Raw genomic sequence first — 23,885 nt, forward strand, 5'->3', positions numbered from 1 at the left:
TTTTTTTTTTAACATTCTTTATTTTATTTGAAAGGTAGAGTTACAGAGAGTGTAGAGACAGAGATCTTCCTTCTGCTGGTTCACTCCTTAAATGGTCACAATGACCAGGGCTAGGCCAAGCTGAAACCAGGAGCCAGGAGCTTCATCTGGGTTTCTCACGTGTGAAGGGGGCCCAAGCACCTGGGATGCTATCCACACTTCTCTAAGGCTCATTAGCAGGGAGCTGGATTGCAAGTGGAGCGTCTGGGACTCAAACCAGTGCCCATATGGGATGCCAGTGCCACAGGCAGTGGCCCCAAATATATTTATTACATAAGAGGGCTAGAGATATGTGGTTGCTACAGTTGCTCATCAGTGATCCAGTAGCTTAGTGATGGGGCTGGTGCTGTGACGTAGCTGATAAACCTGCCGCCTACAGTGCATTCATCCCATATGGGCATTGGTTCAAGTCCTTGCTACTCCACTTACAATCCAGCTTTGTGCTAATGTGCCTGGGAAAGTAGTGGAAGATGGCCCAACTCCTTGGGTCCCTGCACCCAAGTGAGAGACCCAGAAGAAGCTCTGGGCTCCTGTCTTCGGATCAGCCCAGCTCCAGCCATTGCGGAGTAAATTACTCCAGCCATTTGGGGAGTAAACCAGTGGGTGGAGGATAACTCTCTGTCTTTTGCTACTCTAACTCTGCCTCTCAAATAAATAAATAAAAACTTTTTAAAAAATAGTGGTATCAAGACCTATGTTTCTTTAGACAGTCCACACATGTACACAAGATGGCTACTATAGTTCTAGCTGTTATCTGTCTTCAAAGAGAATGAAAGAAAAAGCAGGAACAAGAGCTGTGGCTGTTCAGGAAAGTAAAACTTTTCATATGAATCCCTTAGCAGATTGTACTCAGTTCTCATGGGTAGAACAGTTGAATGGCTACTCCAAGATTGGAAGGTAGTTATCAAGGAGATGACTTCCTTTTTAGTGTACTTACTATTATTTTGATGATGTTCAATGAAAAATATTTAATCATACTTCATCAATGTTAATCTCTAATTCTCTTTATACTTATGGTTCATACTATATAATTTAAATGTTGTATATTATTGTCTGTTATTTATAGAGTATGATTTGACCTTGGCTCCTGTGTAGATTTTGTGTTTTTTTTGTTGTTGTTGTTGTTTTATTTTATTTATTTATTTGAAAGTCAGAGAGAGAGAAATGTCTTCCATTTGCTGGTTCACTATCCAGCTGGCTGCAGTGGCCGGAACTGCGCCTATCTGAAGCCAGGAGCTTCTTTGGGGTCTCCCATGCGGATGCAGGGGCCCAAGGACTTGGACCATCTTCTACTGCCTTCCCAAGCCTTAGCAGAGAGCTGGATCAGAAGTGGAGCAGCCAGGTCTCGAACTGGCACCCACAGGGGATGCTGGCACAGCAAGTGGGAGCTTTACCTGCTACACCACAGCACCCCCCCCCCCCTTTAATTTTATTTATAGATTTTTTTTTTTTCTGTGTTAGATTTTTAAGTTCTTTTGTGTTTAGAACTTGGTCTAGTTTTTGTGAGAGGATACGGTCTTTGAATTTTGGTAAGAAGGGAACTGGATATCATCAAGCCCACATCTTGTGACTCCTAGCAAATCCTCGATGTAAGAGAAACATGATGAATAATGAAAGAAATGAGGGATACTGAAAAATTTAGGATGGAAATAATACAGAACATTAGGGCAAAAGACTAAAGAGAATGGATCTATTTGGAAATAAATACAGTTCTATTTCCTATGCAGATAGAGACTTAACTACATTAACATGCTTCTCTTATTCACAAGGACAGAGAGCAGAAGGATATAGAAAATAACATTGTACTAAAGTCAGGAGTCTCAGTTCTGCATCTAGCTGTTCTTACATAACTGTGATATTGGGTAGGTCATTTAATCTCTCTGATCTTCAGCTTCTTTTTCTAGAATGGAGATATTAATTGCTGCTATACAGGATTGTGTGAGCATTGAAATAGTACATTCTTAGTACTTCAAGACAGCTGGCATATAATGAGCACCTCTAGTAGTTATTTCTTACCATTATTGCTAGTATTATTATTGTGTGATTGTGGAGCATTCCTTTTTGCTTTAATTAATCTTTACATATAAACTGCAAAAGCTAGCTGTTAACCTATTTTTTTTTTTTAAGATTATTTATTTCAAAGTCAAGAGTTATAGAGAGAGGTCTTCCTTTTGCTGGTTCACTCCTCAAGTGGCTGCAACAGCCACAGCGGAGCCAGGATGAAGCCAGGTGCTTCCTCTGGATCTCTCATGTGGGTGGCAAGAACCCAAGTATTGGGTCATCTGCTGCTGCTTTTCTCAGGCCATTAGCAGGGAGTCGGATTGTAAGTGGAGCAGCTGGGACACGAATTGGTGACTAAATGGGATGCTGACATCACAGGTGGCAGCTTTCCCTGCTATGCCACAATGCCAACTCCATACATATGCTTTTGAAGAGTATTTTAGCAATATGTAACAACCTGCCTTTGACCCAGCAACTCTACTTCTTAGGATTTTTTTTTTTAAAGATTATTTATTTATTTGAAAGTCAGAATTAGAAAGAGGCAGAGGCAGAGAGAGAGAGAGGAAGAGTGAGAGAGAGATCTTCCATCTGCTGGTTCACTGCCCAAATGGCTGCAACGGCCAGAGCTGCACTGATCCAAAGCCAAGAGCTTCTTCCAGGTCTTTCATGCAGGTGCAGGGGCCCAAGGACTTGGACCATCTTCTGCTTTCCCAGGCCATAGCAGAGAGCTGGATCAGAAGTGGAGCAGCCGGGACTCAAACTGGTGCCCATATGGCATTTTGGCACTGCAGGAGGTGGCTTTACCTGCTACGACACAGTATTGGCCCCAGGATTTTTCTTAAAGGAAGAATTCTAGGTGTATAAACATTTAGCTATGAGGATGCTCCTTTGGAAGTATCTTTAAAGTGAAAATATTTTAAAAAGCTAAAAATAGAGGATAAATATGGTGCAGCCATTGATGATGTGTCCGTATTTACTGAGTTGGAGAAATGTTCACAAAATGCAGAGAGTGAAATGTCAATGACCCACTTAAAAGTAGTTTTTGAGGGAGAAGGAGTCTGGAATACTGTGGCATTATAGTTTTTTTTTTTAAATAGATGTTTTTAGTTATCTGTTCTTTATAAGTATGCATTTTTATAATAAAATGAGCGCATAAAGATACTAAATTAATAAATGTTTATGCAAGTGATTTCTGGTTTGTACTTCCCTTCTAAGACAGAATACTTTTACGTGCATGTTGTTCCCTAGATAAAGTCAGATGGCTCATTAGGTTTCATAGGTGATTATTTGCCAATGAGCATGGCCTTTTGGTTATTTTTCATACTACTTCTAGCTGTTTTGTTAAATAGAGAGAGCTGGAGTGGGTGCTCATTTTTAAACTTACAGATTCCACAGGATGCATTGTAAAACTTTTTTTTATTAGTAGGGGTAGGTCTATCTTTGACTTGTTCCTTTTGTTATGTATGTTGTGCCTTTTATGTGTATTGCAAAATCATTTTCTTGATGTCCACAAAGAGTAATTTTTTTAAAAAGTTTATTTTATTTATTTGAAAGGCAGAATTACAGAGAGAGAGGTCTTCCATTCGCTGGTTCATTCCCCAAATGACCGCAAGAGCTGGAGCTGGGTCTATTTGAAGCCACGAGTCAGGAACTTCATCCAGGTCTCCCACATGGGTGCAGGGGCCCAAGCACTTGGACCATCTTCCACTGCTTTCCCAGACTCATTAGCAGGGAGCTGACCAGAAGTGGAACAGGCGAGACTCCACTCAGCACCCATATGGGATGCTACAGACAGCGGCCTAATCCACTATGCCACAGTGCCAGCCCTAAAAAAATAATTTTTGAAAATATTTCTAAGGAAACAAACCTGTACTTGACAAAATTGTATCTAGCTCTTGCTATGCAACATCTAGTTGGAAGAATGAGGTGAACAAGTGAGTAAACTGAGTAAAGCCTGTTCTTCAGGAATTTGCATGGTTAATTAATATAAAGTGGGTGGTAAGTGTTATAGCAGAGATATAAACAAAGCACTGTGGCATTGGAGAGGCTATTACATAAGGAGACAGAAATTGCCTCTTTCCAGTTCCAAATGTATTTACTTCAAGAAATGTCTTCAAGTTACTCCCCCACTCCCCCAAAAAACTTTTAGATTGATGTGCCAAAGTAAAATATATTGTCGATTCTCAAAATTGAAAATGTTATAGTAAAACCAAAGTAATTGTTAGGGAATCAGTACCTTAATTAATGTTCAACCAAATTTCTGAACCATTTCTTTGCACAGAAGGTAACCTATTGGGAAAAGTGATACAAATACTGGGAAAAATCTGCTGGTCTACACTAAGGAAAATGTCACAAGTTCAAAGTTCTTATACCTTTGATGCCCCCACGGACTTCATCAATTTTACATCTTTAAATGATGAAGAAGATGGCGAAAATGTAGATTTGTGGTTTGGTAAGTGTCAACTTTCTGTGGCCATTTTCAGGGTTAGTGGCTTACTTTGTGCTGAGGATCTTTCAAATATAGAAGCAATTGCAAGAAAATAGCTAAAATCAAAACTCCCTTCTGCACTAAGACATGTTGTCTTCCATGCTATCCTAGAAATACAGTTGGCCCTTGAACAACACTAATTTTTGCAGATTCACTTACTATGCAAACTTGGCTTTTTTTTTTTTTTTTTGAGATTTGTGACACTTTGGAAAAATTCCCAGACAAAACATGTAGCCTTGAAATATCAAAAGAATTAAGAAAAAGATAAGTCATGATTGCATAAATAATAGCTTATATTATCATTTCCCTGAGAAAATGTGTGGACTATCTGAGGATTTCTTTTTCTAAGTTTTTCTTTTTTTTAAAGATTTTTTTATTTATTTGTTTGAGGCAGAATTATAGACAGAGGGGGAGAGACACAGAGAGATCTTCAGTCCACTGGTTCACTCCCCAAATGGTCGCAACAGCCGGAGCTGGGGTGATCTGAAGCTAAGAGCCAGGAGCTTCTTCTGGGTGTCCCATGTGGGTGCAGGGCCCTAAACACTAAGGCCATCTTCTAGTACTTTTCCAGGCTGTTAGCAGAGAGCTGGATCAGAAGAGGAGCAGCCAGGCACAAATTGCTGCCCTTAGGGGATGCTGGTGCTGTAGGTGGAGGCTTAACCTTCTATGCCACAGTGCCAGCCCCATTCAAGTTTTCCTTACATCAACAACAAAGGTATAAGCATAACAATACTATAAAATATAGTTTAAATGAAAAAAGTGAATCCCACAGCCTTAGTTCTAATATTTACTTCCCAGTTTTCTTCCAGATAATCACATCTTTTTATACAGTTGCAGTCAGAGAATACATACAGAGAGTAGCTATTGCTAGGATTTGCTGCATTCCTGAAGCTGTCAGTAGAACAAACTCTTCACTGTTTTGCACTGATTAGTTCCTTGGGAGAACCTAGCTCTGCTCTAGCCTTACACATCCCACATTCCCTTCTTATCTCCCTAGTTGAGGAAGTCTAGAAGACTAGAAGATGTCCTTTGTGAGCCCTACAGATTCTCGTGGCATAGTTTTCTGTAAGAGGAACATGATGTATTTTAGTGATAGATAAAGCCAGTTTATGCTTGTATGGCCCTGTGTATCAAGCCAAGATAAGGAGATATTCACAGTGCAAAGTCTGCACTTTGCTTTTTCTATAATGCATTGTTTAATGTTGCCAGTTTTTTAGTGATAGTTTTAAAGTCTATCTGTGACTTGCACTTGTTTCCTTTTGTTTGCTCGAACTTTGCTTGGGTTGGAAGTATATCAGTAGGGGGCTTTAGTCCCCATTTTAAGTATGTGGCACTGATTATTGCTTTCTTACTGATTTTTCGGATGATGATGATCTTACCTTTTCACAGAGGAGAAGGCCAATTTGGAGAATAAATTTCCTGGGAAGAATGGGACAGGAGAGCTTTTGCATGGCAAAACTACTCTGAGGAAAGCTAATCTTCAGCAAGCTGGTGTCACACCTCTGAGACCAGGTAAAAAGACTGTTTTAGAAAAAAAAGTTCCTTGGCAGAAAGAAGAGACAGTACAATAGAAACCTGAGGGGGGAGATTATCTGAATGCTTTTTATTAATGATTAAATTGACTAATTAATTTTCTCATGGGAAAAAATGTGCTGTGCTTTTTTGAAAATCTTTTGTAACTTAAGGTAATATGTAATTTTATTGCCAGACACATAACTGTTTGTCTTCTTATAATAAGATTTTTTTTAAAAAAAGATTTGTTTATTTATTTGAAAGGCAGAGTTACAGAGAGGCAGAGGCACAGAGAAAGAGAGATAGAGAGGTCTTCCATCACTGGTTCACTCCCCAGATGGCCGCAATGGCCAGAACTGCACCGATCTGAAGCCAGGAGCCAGGAGCTTCTTCTGGGTCTCCCACATGGGGCAAGGACCCAAGGACTTGGGCCATCTTTTACTGCTTTCTGAGGCCATAGTAGAGAGCTGGATTGGAAGTGGAGCAGCCAAGACTCAAACTGGCGACCAAATTGGATGCTGGCTGTACAGGTGGCAGCTCTACCACAGTGCCAGCCCCCTTATAATAAGATTTAATGTAAGCTATCCTGTGTCTGACTGGGAAACAAAACAACAGGAGAACCATTGTACAAGAATTTTTACAAGAAATTTTAAAAGATGATTGACATTTAAACTAGCAGTTACTTAATATGCAGAATATTGTCTTACTTGATGAGAACATGAGGAGCATTCTGTAAGAGGTCATAAATTCCTCTTGAAAATGATTACTTTAGGGCCGGCGCCGTGGCTTAACAGGCTAATCCTCTGCCTTGCGGCGCCGGCACACCGAGTTCTAGTCCTGGTTGGGGCGCCGGATTCTATCCCGGTTGCCCCTCTTCCAAGCCAGCTCTCTGCTGTGGCCCGGGAGTGCAGTGGAGGATGGCCCAAGTGCTTGGGCCCTGCACCCATGGGAGACCAGGAGAAGCACCTGGCTCCTGCCTTCAGATCAGCGCGATGCGCCAGCCGCAGCGGCCATTGGAGGGTGAACCAACGGCAAAAGGAAGACCTTTCTCTCTGTCTCTCTCTCTCACTATCCACTCTGCCTGTCAAAAAAAAAAAAAAAAAAAGAAAAAAAGAAAGAAAATGATTACTTTAAAACAGCTCTACATATATCTCAGCATGTATTCACCTACTGAAAATGTAAAATTTCAATATTTTTTGTTAGCTGAGCAGCCATTACCATGATCATTATACAATATTTGAAAATTGTTCTGTGTGTAAATTTGAAATCATTCTCAGTCACACCATTAAAAACTCTCCAGTTAAAGAGTTAACTAGGCCGGCGCCGTGGCTCAACAGGCTAATCCTCCGCCTTGTGGCGCCGGCACACCGGGTTCTAGTCCTGGTCGGGGCGCTGGATTCTGTCCCGGTTGCTCCTCTTCCAGGCTAGCTCTCTGCTGTGGCCCGGGAGTGCAGAGGAGGATGGCCCAAGTGCTTGGTTCCTGCCATCGGCTCAGTGTGGTGCGGCGGCCATTGGAGGGTGAACCAACGGCAAAGGAAGACCTTTCTCTCTGTCTCTCTCTCACTGTCCACTCTGCCTGTTAAAAAAAAAAAAAAGTTAACTAGAGGCCAGTGCTGTGGCGCAATGGGCTTACCCTTCGCCTGCAGTGTGGCATCCCATATGAACGTCTGTTTGAGTCCCGGCTATTCACTCCAATCCAGTTCTCTGCTGTGGCCTGGGAAAGCAGTAGAGGATGGCCCAAGTGCTTGGGCCCCTGCACCCAAGTGGGAGACCCGGAAGAAAATCCTGGCTACTAGCTTCAGATTGACTCCTAGCTTCAGATTTGCTCAGCTCTGGCAGTTGTGGCCATTTGGGGAGTGAACGGTAGATGGACGACTTCTCTCTCTCTGCCTCTGCCTCTCTGTACCTCTCTCTTTCAAACAAATAAAGCTTTATGGGGAAAAAAAAAGTTAACTAGAGGGGCTATATCGGAGAAATAGCTGTATTTTCAGTGAACTCGTTGATTAGTATACAGAGTTTGAGCTGCTGCGCTGATTTTGAAATGATTCATGGTTATAGGAAATAAATACCGAATTTGGGGTCTGGATAAGCACCTTGAACTTTGGTGAATTTCTCCTTCTTATAGAGAGAATAGAACTGTTTGGCACGTTTCATCTGAAACATGGTCTTCAAAAAGTTCATGGAGGAGTCATAGTTGTGATGCAGTGGGTTACGCCAGCTCTTGTGATCCCGTATGAGTTCAAGTTTGAGTCCCACCTGTTCCACTTATGATCCAGTTCCCTATTAGTGTGTCAGGGAAAGCATTGGAAGATGGCTCAAGTGCTTGGGTCCCCTGCTACCCATGTGGGAGACCCCGATGGATTTCCTGGCTTTGGCATGGCCCAGTCCTGGCCATTGCACCATTGGGAGTGAACCAGGGGATGAAAGATTTTAATCTTTCTTTGTCTCTCTCACTTACTCTCTCTGTAACTGCTTTTCCATTAAAATAAACAATTTTTTTTAAGTTCATGGAAAATGTGTATTATGTACTCTCTAACTCTGCCTGCCTTCCAATAAATAAATACATCTTTAAAAAAGGAATGAATAAAGTTATGTCACACTAACCAATCTGGCATTGAATATTTACATAGTCATGATAATGTGAATACTGCTAATATAACATCCACAGTGCATGGATTTCAAAATTTTGCTCCAAAATAAACTTACCTCTTAACTCCACTTTTCATGACCTTTTTGAAATATCTTTGTGCTTTGAACACCATGGGTCTTAGGGCTGTATCTTCAGTGGAATTTCATTTATTTATTAAGGTGACAGATTTTCTGTTGCTGTGATCTTTCTGCTTTTCTTAAATTGAGAGGGAATGCACTTTGAGTGAAGACTGTTTTGTATCCAGTGAGTCACACCGTCACATACAACAGTAAGTCCCTAAGTAAGAGGCCTCTGTTGGATCTACCCTGTGGTAAAGACCATGTACCCTACTTAAATGTGTGACCCTTAACCCTCTCAGAGTCTTTGTATTCATTTTTTCTTTTTAGATGGTCCCAGGAATTACTCTTGAAACTGATCTTTTTTTAAAATTCCATGAACTTTTTTTTTTTTTAAAGATTTATTTCTTTGAAAGGCAGAGTTACAGAGAGGCAGAGAGAGAGAGAGAGAGAGAGAGAGAGAGAGGTCTTCCATCCACTGGTTCACTCCCCAGATGGCCTTAATGGCTGGAGGTACGACGTTCCGAACACAGGAGACAGGAGCTTCTTCCTGGTCTCCCACACTGGTGCAGGGGCCCAAGAACTTGTGCCATCTTCTGCTGCTTTCCCAGGCCATAGCAGAGAGCTGGATCAGAAGTAGAGCAGCTGGGACTCGAACTGGCACCCATATGGGATGCCGGCACTGCAGGCAGTGGCTTTATTTGCTATGCCACAGCGCCAGCCCGTGTATTCATTCTTGTTATACATTCTCATTCCTTTGGTAATGTTCTTCCCTCTGCCTAGGATACTTTTTTTTTTTTTAATATATTTTTAAAATTTATTTGAAGGGCAGAATTAGAGAAAGAGAGACAGAGAGAGATGTCTTCCATCTGCTGGTTCACTCCCCAGATGGCTGTGATGACTGGGGCTGGGCCAGTCAAAGTCAGGAGCCAGGAGTTTCTTCTTGTTCTTCCACATGGGCCCAAGCCGTTGAGCCATCTTCCACTGCATTCCCAGGAGCTTTAGTAGGGAGCTGCATTGGAAGTGGAGCAGCTGAGACTTGAACCAGCACCCATATGGTATGCCTGCGCTGCAGGCTGGGGCTTTAACCTGCTGTGCACAGTAGGTTAAGATGCCTCTTACAAAGCCAGTATCTCATATCACAGTGCCAATTTGCTTCCCGGCTACTCTACTTTAATGTGCCTGGGAAGGCACTATCTATAAGGTTACGTCTATAATGCTTGATAATTATATTAGCAATATTCATATTATCATGATTATGTAAATAATCAATGCCAGATCAGTTAGTGTGACACAACTTCATTCATTCCTTTTTTTTTTTTTTTTTTTTAAAGATTTATTTATTTGAAAGGCAGGCAGAGTTAGAGAGGCAGAGAGAGAGAGAGGGAGATAGAGAGAGAGGTCTTCCATCTGTTGGTTCACTCTCCAAACGGATGTAATAGTCAGGGCTGGGCCAAGCCAAAACCAGGAGCTTCTTCTGAGTTTCTCCCATGGGTGCAGGGGCCCAAGCACTTGGGCCATCTACTGCTGCTTTCCCAAGTGCATTAGCAGGGAGCTGTAGCAGGAGTGGAGCAGCCAGGACTCTAACTGGTACCCATATGGAATGCCAGCACTGCAGGCGGTGGCTTTACCTGCTATGCCACAGCGCCAATCTCATCATTCCTTCTTGGTTCTTCTTGACTCTTCAGTTCCATTGCTATGACCTCTGGGTCACAGAGGATGATTCTGATATCAAGATCATGTGCATTTTCTTTTCTTTAAACTTTATCAATTGCTTAACTTTTTGCTACACTGTAGTTAGTTTCATTTTAGAAAGTGATTTTTGGAAGTTAAAGCTGCTTTTTTGGGAGGGCACTTCTTTTTTTGTTAATATCTTTGTTCCCTTATTCTGAATCTTCTTTCTTCATATACTACTTCATTTTGCAGGGACACATATTCAAAGAACATCCTCAGATTAGTTGTAGGGAGGAAAACTTTGAATTCTCATATTTGTAAAAGTCGTTCCACTTTCATATATAGTTGAAAGGTTGAGTTAATATAGAATTGTAGATTGAACGTTACTTAACTACGTTGTTCTTTTCTCTTCTATCCTGTATTACTAATGAGAAATTCAGTGCTTTTTATTTTTACCTGGGTGATTTCTATGTAAGCTTTCAGAATTTTATCTTTGTTAATGTTCTGAAATGTTAAGAGGTTATGTTTGGAGTACTTTTTTCTGAGGTAGTGCCTTAGGCTTGCAAATGGGCAGGGCCCTGGATACTTCATTTCTGTTTCAACCAAAGTAACTTTTTATTAAATTGACACGTAATAGTTATATGTAATATTTTTGGGTTACAGTGTTATAATTCAATATATGTGTATTATGTATGAGAAAGTTGCTTTTATAAACTAGCCTTCTGCATAAGATTTCACTGGAACTAATGTTTCATTGCTTAGGAGGTGTGTGTGTGTATAATTTTCTGATCTATAATTCTATATTAAATTATGTATCTCCAGCTCATTCCTTGGACTTTCAGCGCTAACTAGTTTTTGATCTCCCACAGTTGATAACACTTATTACAAAGAGGCAGAAAAAGAAAATATTGTGGAACAATCTTTGCCTTCAAATGCTTATTCTTCCCTGGAAGTGGAGGGAGTAATATTGAAAAATACTCCAGCTCAACCTCAAAGGTAAGACTGTCTGGGACTCAAAAGTTGTGACTATCACAAAAATGTAAAAAAAATAATAATAATAATGGCAGAGTACCTACTGTGTGTGTGTTAGACTCTATTTTGTCTTATTTAATCCTTATAACATTTATTAGTTATAGATAATATGCTAATTTGTAGATGAGGACTCAGAAATACTAAGTTGCTTGTCCAAGGCTGAGAGAGAGCTCCCATCTACTGGCTTACTCCCCAAATGCCTGCAATGGCCAGGATGAGGCAGGACTGAACCAGGAGCTAGGAACTCAATCTAGGTCTCCTACATGGGTGGCAGGGGCCAAATTTCCTGAGCTATCACTGCTACCTCCCAGGGTGCCCATTAACTGGAAACTAGAATTGGGAATGGAGATGGACTCAAATCTGAAGCACTCTGGTATGTAATATGGGCATTTCAACTTGCATATTAACTGCTAAGCTAGATGCCCACTCCACCTAGAAAAGGAGAAGGTAATTGTCAGCAAGTTGTTGTTGTTGTTTTCTAAATCATTTCAAACTATTCAATGGCACATAAGAAATTATTTTAATTTTATGATAACTTTTTTTAAAAAAAAACTTCTCTATTTATATGAAAGGCAGAGAGATAGACAAACAGACAATGGGAGGTCATCCAGCTATTACTAATTCCCAAATGCCTATTTTTTTTTTGACAGGCAGAGTGGACAGTGAGAGAGAGAGACAGATGTTTTTGTTTTTTATTCAACTTTATTGGGGTCTATTTATTAACCCTGGTTTACTAATTCATTTTTTAAAGATTTGCTTATTTATTTGAAAGGCAGATTTATAGACAGGAAGAGGGAGAGACAGGTCTTCTATCCACTAGTTATTTTCCCAAATGGCCATAACAGCCAGGGTTGGGACAGGTTGAAGCCAGGAGCTTGGAACTCATCTGGGTCTCCCATATGAGTGGCAGGGGCTCAAGTCCTGGACCACCCTCTGCTGCTTTCCCAGGCACAAGAGCAGGGAGCTGGATCAGAATTGGAGCAACCTGGACTCAACCAGCATCCATATGGGATGCTGGCATCACAGGTGGTGGCTTTGCCCATTACACCACAGCACTGGCCCGAACCAAAATCAAATTTTATTTGTTGAATTTTTTTTAAGATTTTTTTTTTAAAGATTTATTTATTTATTTGAAATGTAAGGTTAAAGAGAGGTAGAGGCAGAGAGAGAGGGAGAAACAGAGAGAGGTCTTCCATCTGCTGGTTCACTCCCCAAAAAGGCTACATGGCCAGGGCTGTACCAGTCCAAAGCCAGGAGCTTCTTCCAGGTCTCCCATGCTGGTGTAGGGGCCCAAGGACTTGGGCCGTCATCCAATGCTTTCCCATGCCATAGCAGAGAGCTGGATTGGAAGTAGAGCAGCTGGAACTCGAACCAGCATCCATATGAGATGCCAGCACTGCAGGTGGCAGCTTTACCTGCTATGCCACAGCACTGGCCCCAAGATTTATTTATTTATTTATTTGAAAGGCAGAGTTACAGAGAGGCAGAGGCAGAGAGAAAGAGACAGAGAGAAGTCTTCTATCTGCTGGTTCACAACCCAAATGGCTGCAATGGCTGGAGCTGGGCTGATCCACAGCCAGGAGCCAGGAACTTCTTCTAATTCTCCCACACAGGTACAGGGGCCCAAGGACTTGGGCCATCTTCTACTGCTTTTCCAGGCCATATCAGAGAGCTGGATTGGAAGTGAGGTAGCTGGGACTCAACCGGTGCCCATATGGGATGCTGGCATTACAGGTGGAGGCTTTATTTACCTGCTACACTACAGTGCTGGCCCTTATGTGTTGAATTGCAAAATCTATGGACAAGAAAGATTAAATTCTTAAGAGTGGAAATACTAATACTAAACTTATTATAGCTCATTGTAGTTTGACATACTTGTATGTTTCTAAGGAAAATCTGTAGTACACACACTCATTTTTGATTAATTTTGTCAATTCCTTCACCATAGAAGATCTGTTAGACTCTCTGCTCAGAAGGATTTGGAACAGAAAGAAAAATGCCATGTAAAAATGAAAGCTAAGAGATGTGCCACTCCTGGAATCATTAGTGACATTCCACCTTCCAAAAAAATGAAAGTGTAAGTAATTATGCTTCTTATTGCAAGGATAGACATATTGTACCTTGTATACCTGTAAAATAAGTTTCTTTCCTGAATTTGAATTTTAAAGTGAATAGAGTAAAATCACAACTGGGAACATATTTAATCCCTTTGATGCACTTGGAGCTTGGGAAACTTCTAAAGCCATGACCATGGTTAGGTGAATGGCTACTTGTCTACTTGGAGAGTGCTCAAATTGTAGTTGTCACAGGTTAATAAAAAGCTGAGTACTTGGTACTTGTTCTTACCAGTTACAAATGTATTTTGCTGCAAGTTAATAGTCTAATCTCAGTGGTTTAATGAGTAGTAATTTATTTTCACAGAAGTATAAAAGTACAATCTGCTGACTGGTTCAGTGAGCAGTGTTAGGGCTAACATCTGTGATTCTTAGCTTTTTCCTTTTCCTTGTTGCCTCATTGTCACAAGATCGCTGTTATATTTCTATTTTTTAAATATTTATTTATTTGAAAGGAAGTATGACAGGGAGAGACAGAAAAATCTTAAATCTACTGATTCACTCCCCAAATGGCTGCAACAAGCAGACAGATCTGAGTCGGGTCAAAGCCAGGAGCCTAGAACTCTGTCCTGGCCAAACACTTGGTCCATCATCGGTTGCCTTCCCAGGCACATTAGAGTAGCCAGGAAGCAAACTGGCACTGTAGTATGGGATACTGGCATTGTAAGAGGTATCTTAACCCACTGTGCCACAATGCCACTATATTTCATAGGCATATCATTTCAAGGAGAGTAGGGCAAAGGAAGTAGGCAGTACCAATATAGCAGGAAAGTGAAATCTTTCTCAGAACCGTTTATTTCTTTTTTCAAAGATACATTTATTGGAGAGGCAGTTACTGACAGAGAGAGGGAGAGACCGAGAGAAAGGTCTTCCACCTGCTTGTTCACTCCCCAAATGGGTGCAACGGCTAGAGATGGACCTATCTAAAGCCAGAAGAAGCCAGGAACTTCTTCCAGGTCTCCCATACCTGTATTGGTGCCCATATGGGATGCTAGTGCCACAGGTGGAGGCTTAGCCCACTATACCATAGCACCAACCCCATCTGTTTCAGTTATTTCTCAGTTCCCTAGACTGTCATTTGGATCCCCTGGTTGTAACAGAGGCTGTCAAATCAAGTATAATCCTTACTTGTAACTTGGTGCATTGCTGCTTCCTCCTCAAAATTTGGGGTTCTATTAGTAAGAAAGGCAAGTAGCTGTCTGCTATTTGATCATTTGATGATGAGCAAGTGAAATTCCTCTTTACCACTGGAAAATTCTTAACTTCCACTGGCTTTCTCAAAGTTTACTCATTGGAACCATTGGTATGTATGATCTAATGATACTATTGGAATAATCTTGTAGCTGAAGCATATTTGTTATCCTAAAGAATGATAAAATTTCATCCACACATAGTAGATTTAGGGAGGTGAGTGATATATGATATACTTAACAAGTTATGCATGTTTTGTCCTCTTCCATTCCAGTTCTAATAATAAGAAGAAATCAGAGGAAGAAGGCAGTGCTCGTAAAGACATTTCTGACAAGAATGAATCTTCTCCAGAAAAAGCTAAAGGTAGCAGACACACTGTAGCTTGTATACCACCTGTAAGGTAAGTTTCTTCTTTTCACTTCAGAGTGAATAGGGTAAAATTACAAATGGGAACATAGGCAATCTGGTACACTTGGAGCTTGGGAAACTATTAAGGCTGTGATATCCTGAGATGAATTTTTCTGTTCTTGGATGGTGTTCAACTGTTAAACAATGAGGAACGCATACTATTAAAGCAAATTAAAAAGCAAGAATAAAGAGAAAAGTTGGTAAAGGTTCTTAGTACCTAAATTGAATAGATCTTTTTTTTTTCCAAGTTCCCTTCTAGTCTTTACCTAAGTAAACATACTTAGAAGTATTTTCAGTCAAATAACTTTAACATCCTTTTTTATTCATTTGCCTGGAGACCATTTCATTTTTTTCCCTTGTGCTGCTACAAAGTCATCTGATTTATCATCAAATTATATTTAACCAGGGCCAGCGCCGTGGCTTAACAGGCTAATCCTCCACCTTGCAGCTCCGGCACACCGGGTTCTAGTCCCGGTTGGGGCACCGGATTCTATCCCGGTTGCCCCTTTTCCAGGCCAGCTCTCTGCTATGGCCTGGGAAGGCAGTGGAGGATGGCCCAAGTGCTTGGGCCCTGCACCCGCATGGGAGACCAGGAGAAGCACCTGGCTCCTGCCTTCGGATCAGCATGGTGCGCCGGCCACAGCGGCCATTGGAGGGTGAACCAACGGCAAAAAGGAAGACCTTTCTCTCTGTCTCTCTCTCTCACTATCCACTCTGCCTGTCAAAAAAAAAAAAAAAAAAAGAGTGGCTACTGACACTACAGGTGAGAAAAAAAAAAAGAGTGGCTACTGTGTATATATTGAAGTTTACTGTGTGTCAAGCACTCTAGGAACATCTGATTTAACAGATACAAATATTCTATGAGCATGAGTATTTACATTCCTTAATTTTTAGTGGAGAAAACAGGCTCACAGATTTAAATAGTTTTCTCAAGATTATATAGACAGAAAATGAATTGACATTGGGATCTGAAGCTTATTTGGCTTTACTTTTAAGTCTATATACTCTACTACACTCATTTTATGTATTTTAACCCATTGCTATATTTGCAAATATTTTTCCTATTCTAGTTTTTTTTGTTGTTGTTGTTAAGGATTTATTTATTTATTTGTAATGGAGAGTTACAGAGAGAGTGAGAGAGAGAGAGAGATGTTCAGCTGCTGATTCACTACCCAAATTGCTGCAACAGCCAGGAACGCCATAGGCCAAACCCAGGAGTCTCCAAACCCAGGGACTCTATTCAGGTCTCCAATGTGGGTGCAGAGGCCCAAATACTTGCTGTTTTTCCCAGGCTCACTAGCAGGAAGCTAGATGGAAGTGGAACAGCTGGCATTGGAACTGGCACCCATATGGAATGTTGGTGTTATAGATGGTGGTTTAATCTGCTGTGCCACAAGGCTTGCCCCTCTACTAGTCTTTTAATTTTAGTTTTTCTTGCAACATAAATACTCATCATATTGTCAGATTTATGGATTTTCTGTAATATCTTCTCTACTTTGTTTCAGCTATTTTTTCTGAAAATTTTCAATCATTTGATTTATTTTTCACAGCATTATCTAATAAGTATCTGTTCATTAGATAATAATTTTTGATTTCGATTATTTTATCAGGCTTAAAATATAGTTTTTTGGGGGCCGGATAGTGGGTAAAGCTGCTGCTTGCAGTGCGGGCATCCCATATGGGAGCTGGTTCAAGTCTTGGCTGCTCCACTTTCCATCCAGCTTTCTGCTATGGCCTGGGAAAGCCGATGGCTCAAGTCCTTGAGCCCCTGTACCCGTGTGGGAGACTCAGAAGCAGCTCCTGGCTCCTGGCTTCGGATCGGTGCAGCTCTGGCCATTGTGGCCATCTGGGGAGTGAACCAGCACATGGAAGAACTCTCTCTGTCTCTCTGCCTCTCCTTCTCTCTGTGTAACTCTGACTTTCAAATAAATTAAATAAATCTTTAAAAAAATAAATAAATAAAAATATAGGTTTTGTTTTAAAGATTTATTTTATTTATTTGAAAGAGTTACAGAGAGAGGTAGAGACAGACAGTGAGGTCTTCCATCTACTGGTTCATACCCCAAATGGCCACAATGGCTGGAGTTGAGCCTATCCGAAATTGGAGCCAGATGCCTCCTCCAGGTCTCCTACATGAGTGTAAGTACCCAAGGACCTAGGCTTTCTCAGGTGCACTGGTGGGGAGCTGGATTGGAAGTAGAGCAGCTGGGTCTCAAGCAGCACCCATTTGGGATGCTGGTGCTGCAGGCCAAGGCTTTAAACCCGTCTCACCATAGTGCTGGCCCCAAAACATGGTTTCTATATTTGCTCTTAGATTCTATTGAATCGTTGAGCCTCTCTTATGTCTTACTGATTTAACTTTCAGACAGAAGGTTTTGAAAAGTACTGAGGAACAAGAGTTGGAGAAGAGAATGAAAATGCAACAGGAAGTGGTGGAGATGCGGAAAAAGAATGAAGAATTCAAGAAGCTTGCCCTTGCAGGAGCAGGTTAGCTTGATTCTGGTAGATGCTAATTTGTGAAGAATGCTGCTAGGGATCTTGATAGGTTTGTTTTTTTTTTTTCCTGAGGTCTCAGCCAAAAAGGCTGATAAGTCTCAGCATAAAAAACGTGTTTATTTAGAAAGCTGGATGTGGGTTCCATTTATATCACAATGGTGTTTCTGTAGAACATTTTATGTACATTAGCCTCCCTTAGATCCTGCCATTCCTCCTTTGAAATAGAAAAAGAAGAAACTAGGATTGAGACAGATGGTAATTGAGCAGGCTGTTTTTGTTTTTTTGTTTTTTTTTTTTTCTTTTAATCCCTTTCATTTTAATCTAAAGGCAAAGGAATGGAAAACTGAGTAAGATCCAGTTGCAGCTATGGAGGAAAAGATGACTGAAGGAGCTGCTGGTTGGGGAAAGTCATAGTTCTGCTTTGCTGTGCCATTGCGTTTTTATTGTTGGGGTTAAAGCTATTAAGTTTTGCTTACTGTGTTGAAAAAGCACTCTCAAAATGGCTACAATGGCTAGGGCTGGGCCAGCTGAAACCAGGAGCCTGAAACTCCATCTAGGTCTCCCATGTGGGTGCCATCTTCTGTTGCTTTCCCAGGAGCATTAAAAGGGAGGTGGATCAGGAGCAGAGCAACTGGGACTTGAACTGGAGCTTGTGTGCAGAACGCTGGTTTTGTAGGCAGTGGCTTAACCCAGTGCACCACAAGGATTCTTATTCTCTATAAAGAATTCTGTTCTCTACATGTAGTAGTGTCCATGAGGACTGTTTCTGCTTTTGGGTGACATGTAGACGGTGAACAGATCCATAGTAATAGAAATACCAAAAGGTCTGGTTTAAAAAAGCACTTACTGATGTTTCCTATTCCTTTTAAGTTTTAATTATTTTTAACAGAGTCAATATGGTTTGCAGATAAAATTCTAAAAACATAGTGACGTTTTATTCCTCCCTCCCCCAATCTTTTATGATTTTAACGTTATCTGTTTTACTGTGTTCCTCACTCAGGGCAACCTGTGAAAAAATCAGTGAGCCAGGTAACCAAATCAGTTGACTTCCACTTTCGCACAGATGAGCGAATCAAACAACACCCAAAGAACCAGGAGGAATATAAGGAAGTGAACTTTACATCTGAACTGCGAAAGCATCCTCCATCTCCAGTGAGTTGATGGACTAAATGAATATCCCTGTTACTAATTCAGTTAGGATTTCAGATGTAACATTTGTGGTTCCTATTTATAATAGTATAATCAAGACAGACATGTTTTGAATTAGATAATCTAAATTCTCATTTGCCCCTGTTATCTTTGTGATCTTGAATAAATCACTACCTTTCCAGGAACCAGCGTACCAAATTGTTGTGAAAACTTGATTGAGAATGTAGGTAAAATAGCATTGTGAATGGGAAATTATAATTTTGGCATTTATACTGTTAGAAAATTCCTTTTTTTTTTTTTTTTTTTTAAGATTTATTTATTTATTTGAAAGAGTTACAGAGAGCAGAGAGAGAGAGAGAGAGAGAGAGGTCTTCCATCCGCTGGTTCACTCCCCAGTTGGCCGCAATGGCCGGAGCTACACCGATCCAAAGGCAGGAGCCAGGAGCTTCTCCTGGGTCTCCCACACGGGTGCAGGGGCCCAAGGACTTGGGCCATCTTCTATTGCTTGCCCAGGCCACAGCATAGAGCTGGATGGGAAATGGGGCAGCCGGGTCTCGAACTGGCACCCATATGGGATGCCAGTGCTTCAGGCCAGTGCGTTAACTGCTGCGCCATAGTGCCGGCCCCAGAAATTTCAGATTTCAACAAGAGACCCATTCTCTTGAATAACCATGTTGATGGGAAAGTGAGCATCCACAGACCTTATCTTGTAATGGAAGCCCAGTGTAACCCCCTTAATCATATTCTGTACATGACTGCAGGTGGTGCGAACAGTTGCCAGCTCCTTTCAGTTTCCCCACCATTTGTCAACTGAAGCCTCTTTGTCTTTCTAAGGAGGCTGATGTGTTCTACACTGATGTGACTGAAGTCCTTTCACAGGGTTTCTCTGGGCCCCTTCACAATAACTGTGCGCCCCTTTGATGTTGACATTTTCTGGAATGTCAACAGTCTGATTGCTGAGAATGGTCTTCATTCTCGCAGTAGATGCAGCAAAGAGAACCCGTATTATTTTTTTAAAAGATTTATTTACTTATTTGAAAGGCAGAGTTAAAGGCAGGGGCAGAAAGAGGTCTTCCATCTGCTGGTTTATTCCCCAACTGGCCTCAAGGGCTAGAGCTGGGCCAGTCCGAAGCCTGGAACTTCTTCCCGGTCTGCCACGCTGATGCAGGGCCCCTGGGACTTGGACCATCTTCTACTGCTTTCTCAGGCCATAGCAGAGAGCTGAGTCAAAAGTGGTGCAGCTGGGACTTGAACCAGCACCCTTATGGGATGCTGGCACTGCAGGCAGTGACTTTACCTGCAATGCCACAGTGCTGGCCCCCATTGTCATATTTTGAAGTCAATACTTTGCAGACTTAAACTCTAAGGTTGTGCTGCATGTTTTGAAATAAATGTTTTTAAAGAGATTTGCTTCTATTCCGAGACCAGCTTCATCAAAATTAATGATGCATGCAGTAAACTTTTTCATCAGTTTGAGGAGGTGAATGGAGATTCTGATTCAGGCAGACCTAGAAGCCTGATCAGGTTTTGTTTGTGGATGAGCTTAGGGATGGGATGCCTTTGTAGCTTTTTGTGTGAATTCTAAGCTTGCTTGCTTTTGATAGCTTTAAAATATTGACTTGCTTGAGAAAAATCATCTGTGTACTGTTTATTGCAGAATAATAGTTGAGTGCTAGAACTCCCCCCCTTTATTTTGAAGATAGAAATAATGCTGATTATAATTCTTAGCCAATAACTGACAAACTTTGGAATGTAATTTTGGCTAACTTTTCTCCTTTCAGGCTCGAGTGACTAGGGGCTGTACCATTATTAAGCCTTTCAACCTGTCCCAAGGGAAGAAAAGAACATTTGATGAAGCAGCTTCTACATATGTGCCTCTTGCACAGCAGGTGGAAGCCTTCCATAAACGAACCCCTAACAGATACCATTTGAGGAGCAAGAAAGAGGATATTAGTAAGTTTCCTATCAATATTATACCTAGCAGGTGCATACCCTAGAGTTCTTAGCAGAGGCAGGGTGAAAGGAGGATGAAAGAGTGAGAGGAATGGCTGTAACTACTGATGGGTATGTAGATTTGGTGGTGAGCTGATGAGGGGATCTATAAAAGAGAGGGAAAGGAAGTCTGAAGAACATAGGTGGTGTAAAATAGTTGTTGAGAGTATAGGGCTGGTATTCTGGATAAAAGCAGAATCTAATTCTTTTGCCTATACATTTTTTATACTCTTGCAAGGCATTTTTTTTCTTTTGTTAAAAGATTTATTTTCTTAAAAGAGTTACAGAGAGGCAGAGGGAGAGAGAGAGAGAGAAGTCTTTTCATCCACTGGTTCACTCCCCAAATGGCTAACAACAGCCAGGGATGGGCTAATCTGAAGCCAGGAGCCTGGAGCTTCTTCAGGTCTCCCACCTAGGTGCAGAAACCTAAGGACTTGTACCATCTCTGCTGCTTTCCCAGGCCATAGCAGAGAGCTGGATCAGAAGCAGTGCAGCCAGGACTCAAACCCAGCACCCATTTGGGATGCTGGCACTGCAGGCAGTGGCTTTACCCACTATGCCACAGTGCCAGACCCGCAAGGCATTTTTTAAACACTGTATTAGGTAGTCAGACTAGTTCCTGTAAGTGTAGCATTCATTTCTCTCTCTTTTTTTTTTTTTTTTAAGTTAGATTTATTTATTTATTTGAAAGATAGAGTTACAGAGAGGGAGAGATAGAGCTTCCATCTTCTGGTTCATTCATCAAATGGCCAGTGCAGAGCCAGGCTGGAGCCAGGAGCCAGTAGCTTCACCTGAGTCTCTCACATGGGTGCAGGGGCCCAAGCACTTAGCTTATTTTCCGCTGCTTTCTCAGGCTTCTGGTAGGGAGCTGAATCAGAAGTAGAGCAAGCCGGCACTGGCGCCTTATGGGATGTCGGTCCTGCAGGCAGTGTCTACCCACTACGACACATTGCGGGCCCCAGCATTTCTTAATGTTACTACTACGATCCAGTGGCCAAAATGAAGATTTTATATTATGAAAAAGATGATGTGCCTTTTTTTTTACCCTAATGGATATTTAAATATTAAAATTAGTTTTCAAATTATATATGGGGCTGGTGCTGTGGCACAGTGTGGGTTGAAGCCCTGGCCTGAAGTGCCAGCATTCATATAGGCACTGGTTCTAGTCCTGGCTGCTCCTCTTCCAGTCCAGCTCTCTGCTATGGCCTGGGATAGCAGTAGAAGATGGCCCAAGTCCTTGGGCCCCTGAACCCATGTGGGAGACCCGGAAGAAGCTCCTGGCTCCTGGCTTCAGGTTGGCACAGCTCTGGCCATGGCAGCCATCTGAGGAGTGAACCAGCAGATGGAGGACCTCTCTCTCTGTCTTTACCTCTCTCTGTAACTTTTTTTTAAAAAGATTTATTTATTTTTATTTGAAAGTCAGAGTTACACATAAAGAGAGAGGTCTTCAATTTGTTGGTTTACTCCCCAATTGGCCACAAAGGTTGGAGCTGTGCTGATCCGAAGCCAGGAGCCAGGAGCTTCCTCTGGGTCTCCCACGAGGGTGTAGGGGCCCAAAGAATTGGGCCATCTTATACTGCTTTTCCATGCCATAGCAGAGATCTGGATGGGAAGTGGAGCAGCCGGGTCTCGAAACGGTGGCCATATGGGATGCCGGCACTTCAGGCCAGGGCCTTAAACCACTGCACCACAGCGCTGGCCCCCATGTAACTCTATCTTTCAAATAAAATAAATCTTAAAAAACAAAACAAAACAAATTATATATGTCTCTTAGTGTGATATCCCTGCTTTTAGAATCCCAGTTCCATTGAAGCATGACTTACTTTTAAATAGATTTGATTCTGATTTTCTGTTATAAGATATAAATTGGAGGCTTCATTCAATCTTATTTTGAAAATTGATAAAATTATCCCTCCAGAAAAATTCATGATTTTTTTTAAAGATTTTTTTTTTTTTTTTTAATTTGAAACACAAAGTTACAGAAAAAGACACAGAGGGAGAAAGGTCTTCTATCCACTAGTTTACTTCCCAAATGGCTGCAATGGCCGGAGCTGAGCTAATCTGAAGCCAGGAGCCAGGAGCTTCTTCCAGGTCTCCCACGTGGGTGTAGGGGCCCAAGCACTTGGGCCATTCTCTACTGCTTTCCCAGACACATTAGTAGGAAGCTGGATCAGAAGCTGAGCAGCTGGAACTCAAACCAGCAGCCATATGGGATGCTGGCATTGCAGGTCAGGGATTTAACCCACTGTGCCACAGCACTGGCCCCAATTCCTGATTTCTATAAGAGGTAGTGATGGTCTCAATATTGATACTTTTCCCATTTGACTTCCTATGAAATGATGCTGCTTTGTTACAGATTGAGAGTTATTACTGTGTCTTTAGAAAAGCCCTAGATTTAAAGCTGAATAAACAACAATTTTACTTGTCAATAACAAAATAGTTGCATTGTCAATAGAAAGTACAGACCTGTTCAGTGATGAGGAACCCATCAGACATGACTGGACTCTAAATTCAGGAGATGACAATAGAATATACCCAAAAGCTACCTGGGTCATACTCTTCAATAGCAATAGGAAATGGACTGAACTTTGGTGAGTAAGCTCAGTGTGTAGGGCCAGCTATGTTGTGGTTAGTTCATCCATCTCTGGGCTACCTCTTTCAGGCAGCACTTAGAGGTTAAGTAGATCTTGAGGATATAGATAAATGTCTGTGATCTTGGTTTACAGACCTGTTACCCTCTAAATCTTCTGTGACCAAGCTATCCAGAGACCCACAGACTCCTGTACTACAAACCAAACATCGAGCAAGGCCTGTGACTTACAAAAGTGCAGCAGACCAGGAGGCTGAGGAGCTCGAGAAACTACAACAGTAAGTCCATTGGTCGTGCCTGAAAGAGAGCTCCCAGAGTTTGGCTACTTTCTTTTCAGTTTTAAAGGGACAGCAACTGCTATCCTTTCTTTCCTCCTTTTTTTTTTTTTTTTTCCCCTAATATTTATTCACTCATTTATTTATTTTGAAATTCAGAGTAACAGAGAGGGAGAAATACATGGAGAGCATGATCTTCCATCCTCTGGTTCACTACC

The 23,885-nt window shown here is 41.5% G+C and overlaps 1 protein-coding gene across 3 annotated transcripts in view; it reads left to right on the plus strand.

Moving 5' to 3' along the window:
- Positions 1-23,885, plus strand: part of TPX2 (TPX2 microtubule nucleation factor) — a 57,188-nt gene that overhangs the window by 8,654 nt on the left and 24,649 nt on the right. For all 3 annotated transcript variants that reach the window (XM_062203997.1, XM_062203999.1, XM_062203998.1), the window contains 9 exons: positions 4,322-4,492; positions 5,918-6,040; positions 11,290-11,416; positions 13,401-13,529; positions 15,032-15,157; positions 17,531-17,652; positions 18,662-18,813; positions 20,592-20,763; positions 23,529-23,670. In XM_062203997.1, coding sequence (XP_062059981.1) covers positions 4,387-4,492; positions 5,918-6,040; positions 11,290-11,416; positions 13,401-13,529; positions 15,032-15,157; positions 17,531-17,652; positions 18,662-18,813; positions 20,592-20,763; positions 23,529-23,670 — 1,199 coding nt within the window. In that variant the 5' untranslated portion in view covers positions 4,322-4,386. The remainder of the gene's footprint in view (positions 1-4,321; positions 4,493-5,917; positions 6,041-11,289; positions 11,417-13,400; positions 13,530-15,031; positions 15,158-17,530; positions 17,653-18,661; positions 18,814-20,591; positions 20,764-23,528; positions 23,671-23,885) is intronic.

Source organism: Lepus europaeus, chromosome 10 (genome assembly GCF_033115175.1).
Source record: "Lepus europaeus isolate LE1 chromosome 10, mLepTim1.pri, whole genome shotgun sequence".
NCBI classification, from domain to species: Eukaryota; Metazoa; Chordata; class Mammalia; order Lagomorpha; family Leporidae; genus Lepus; species Lepus europaeus.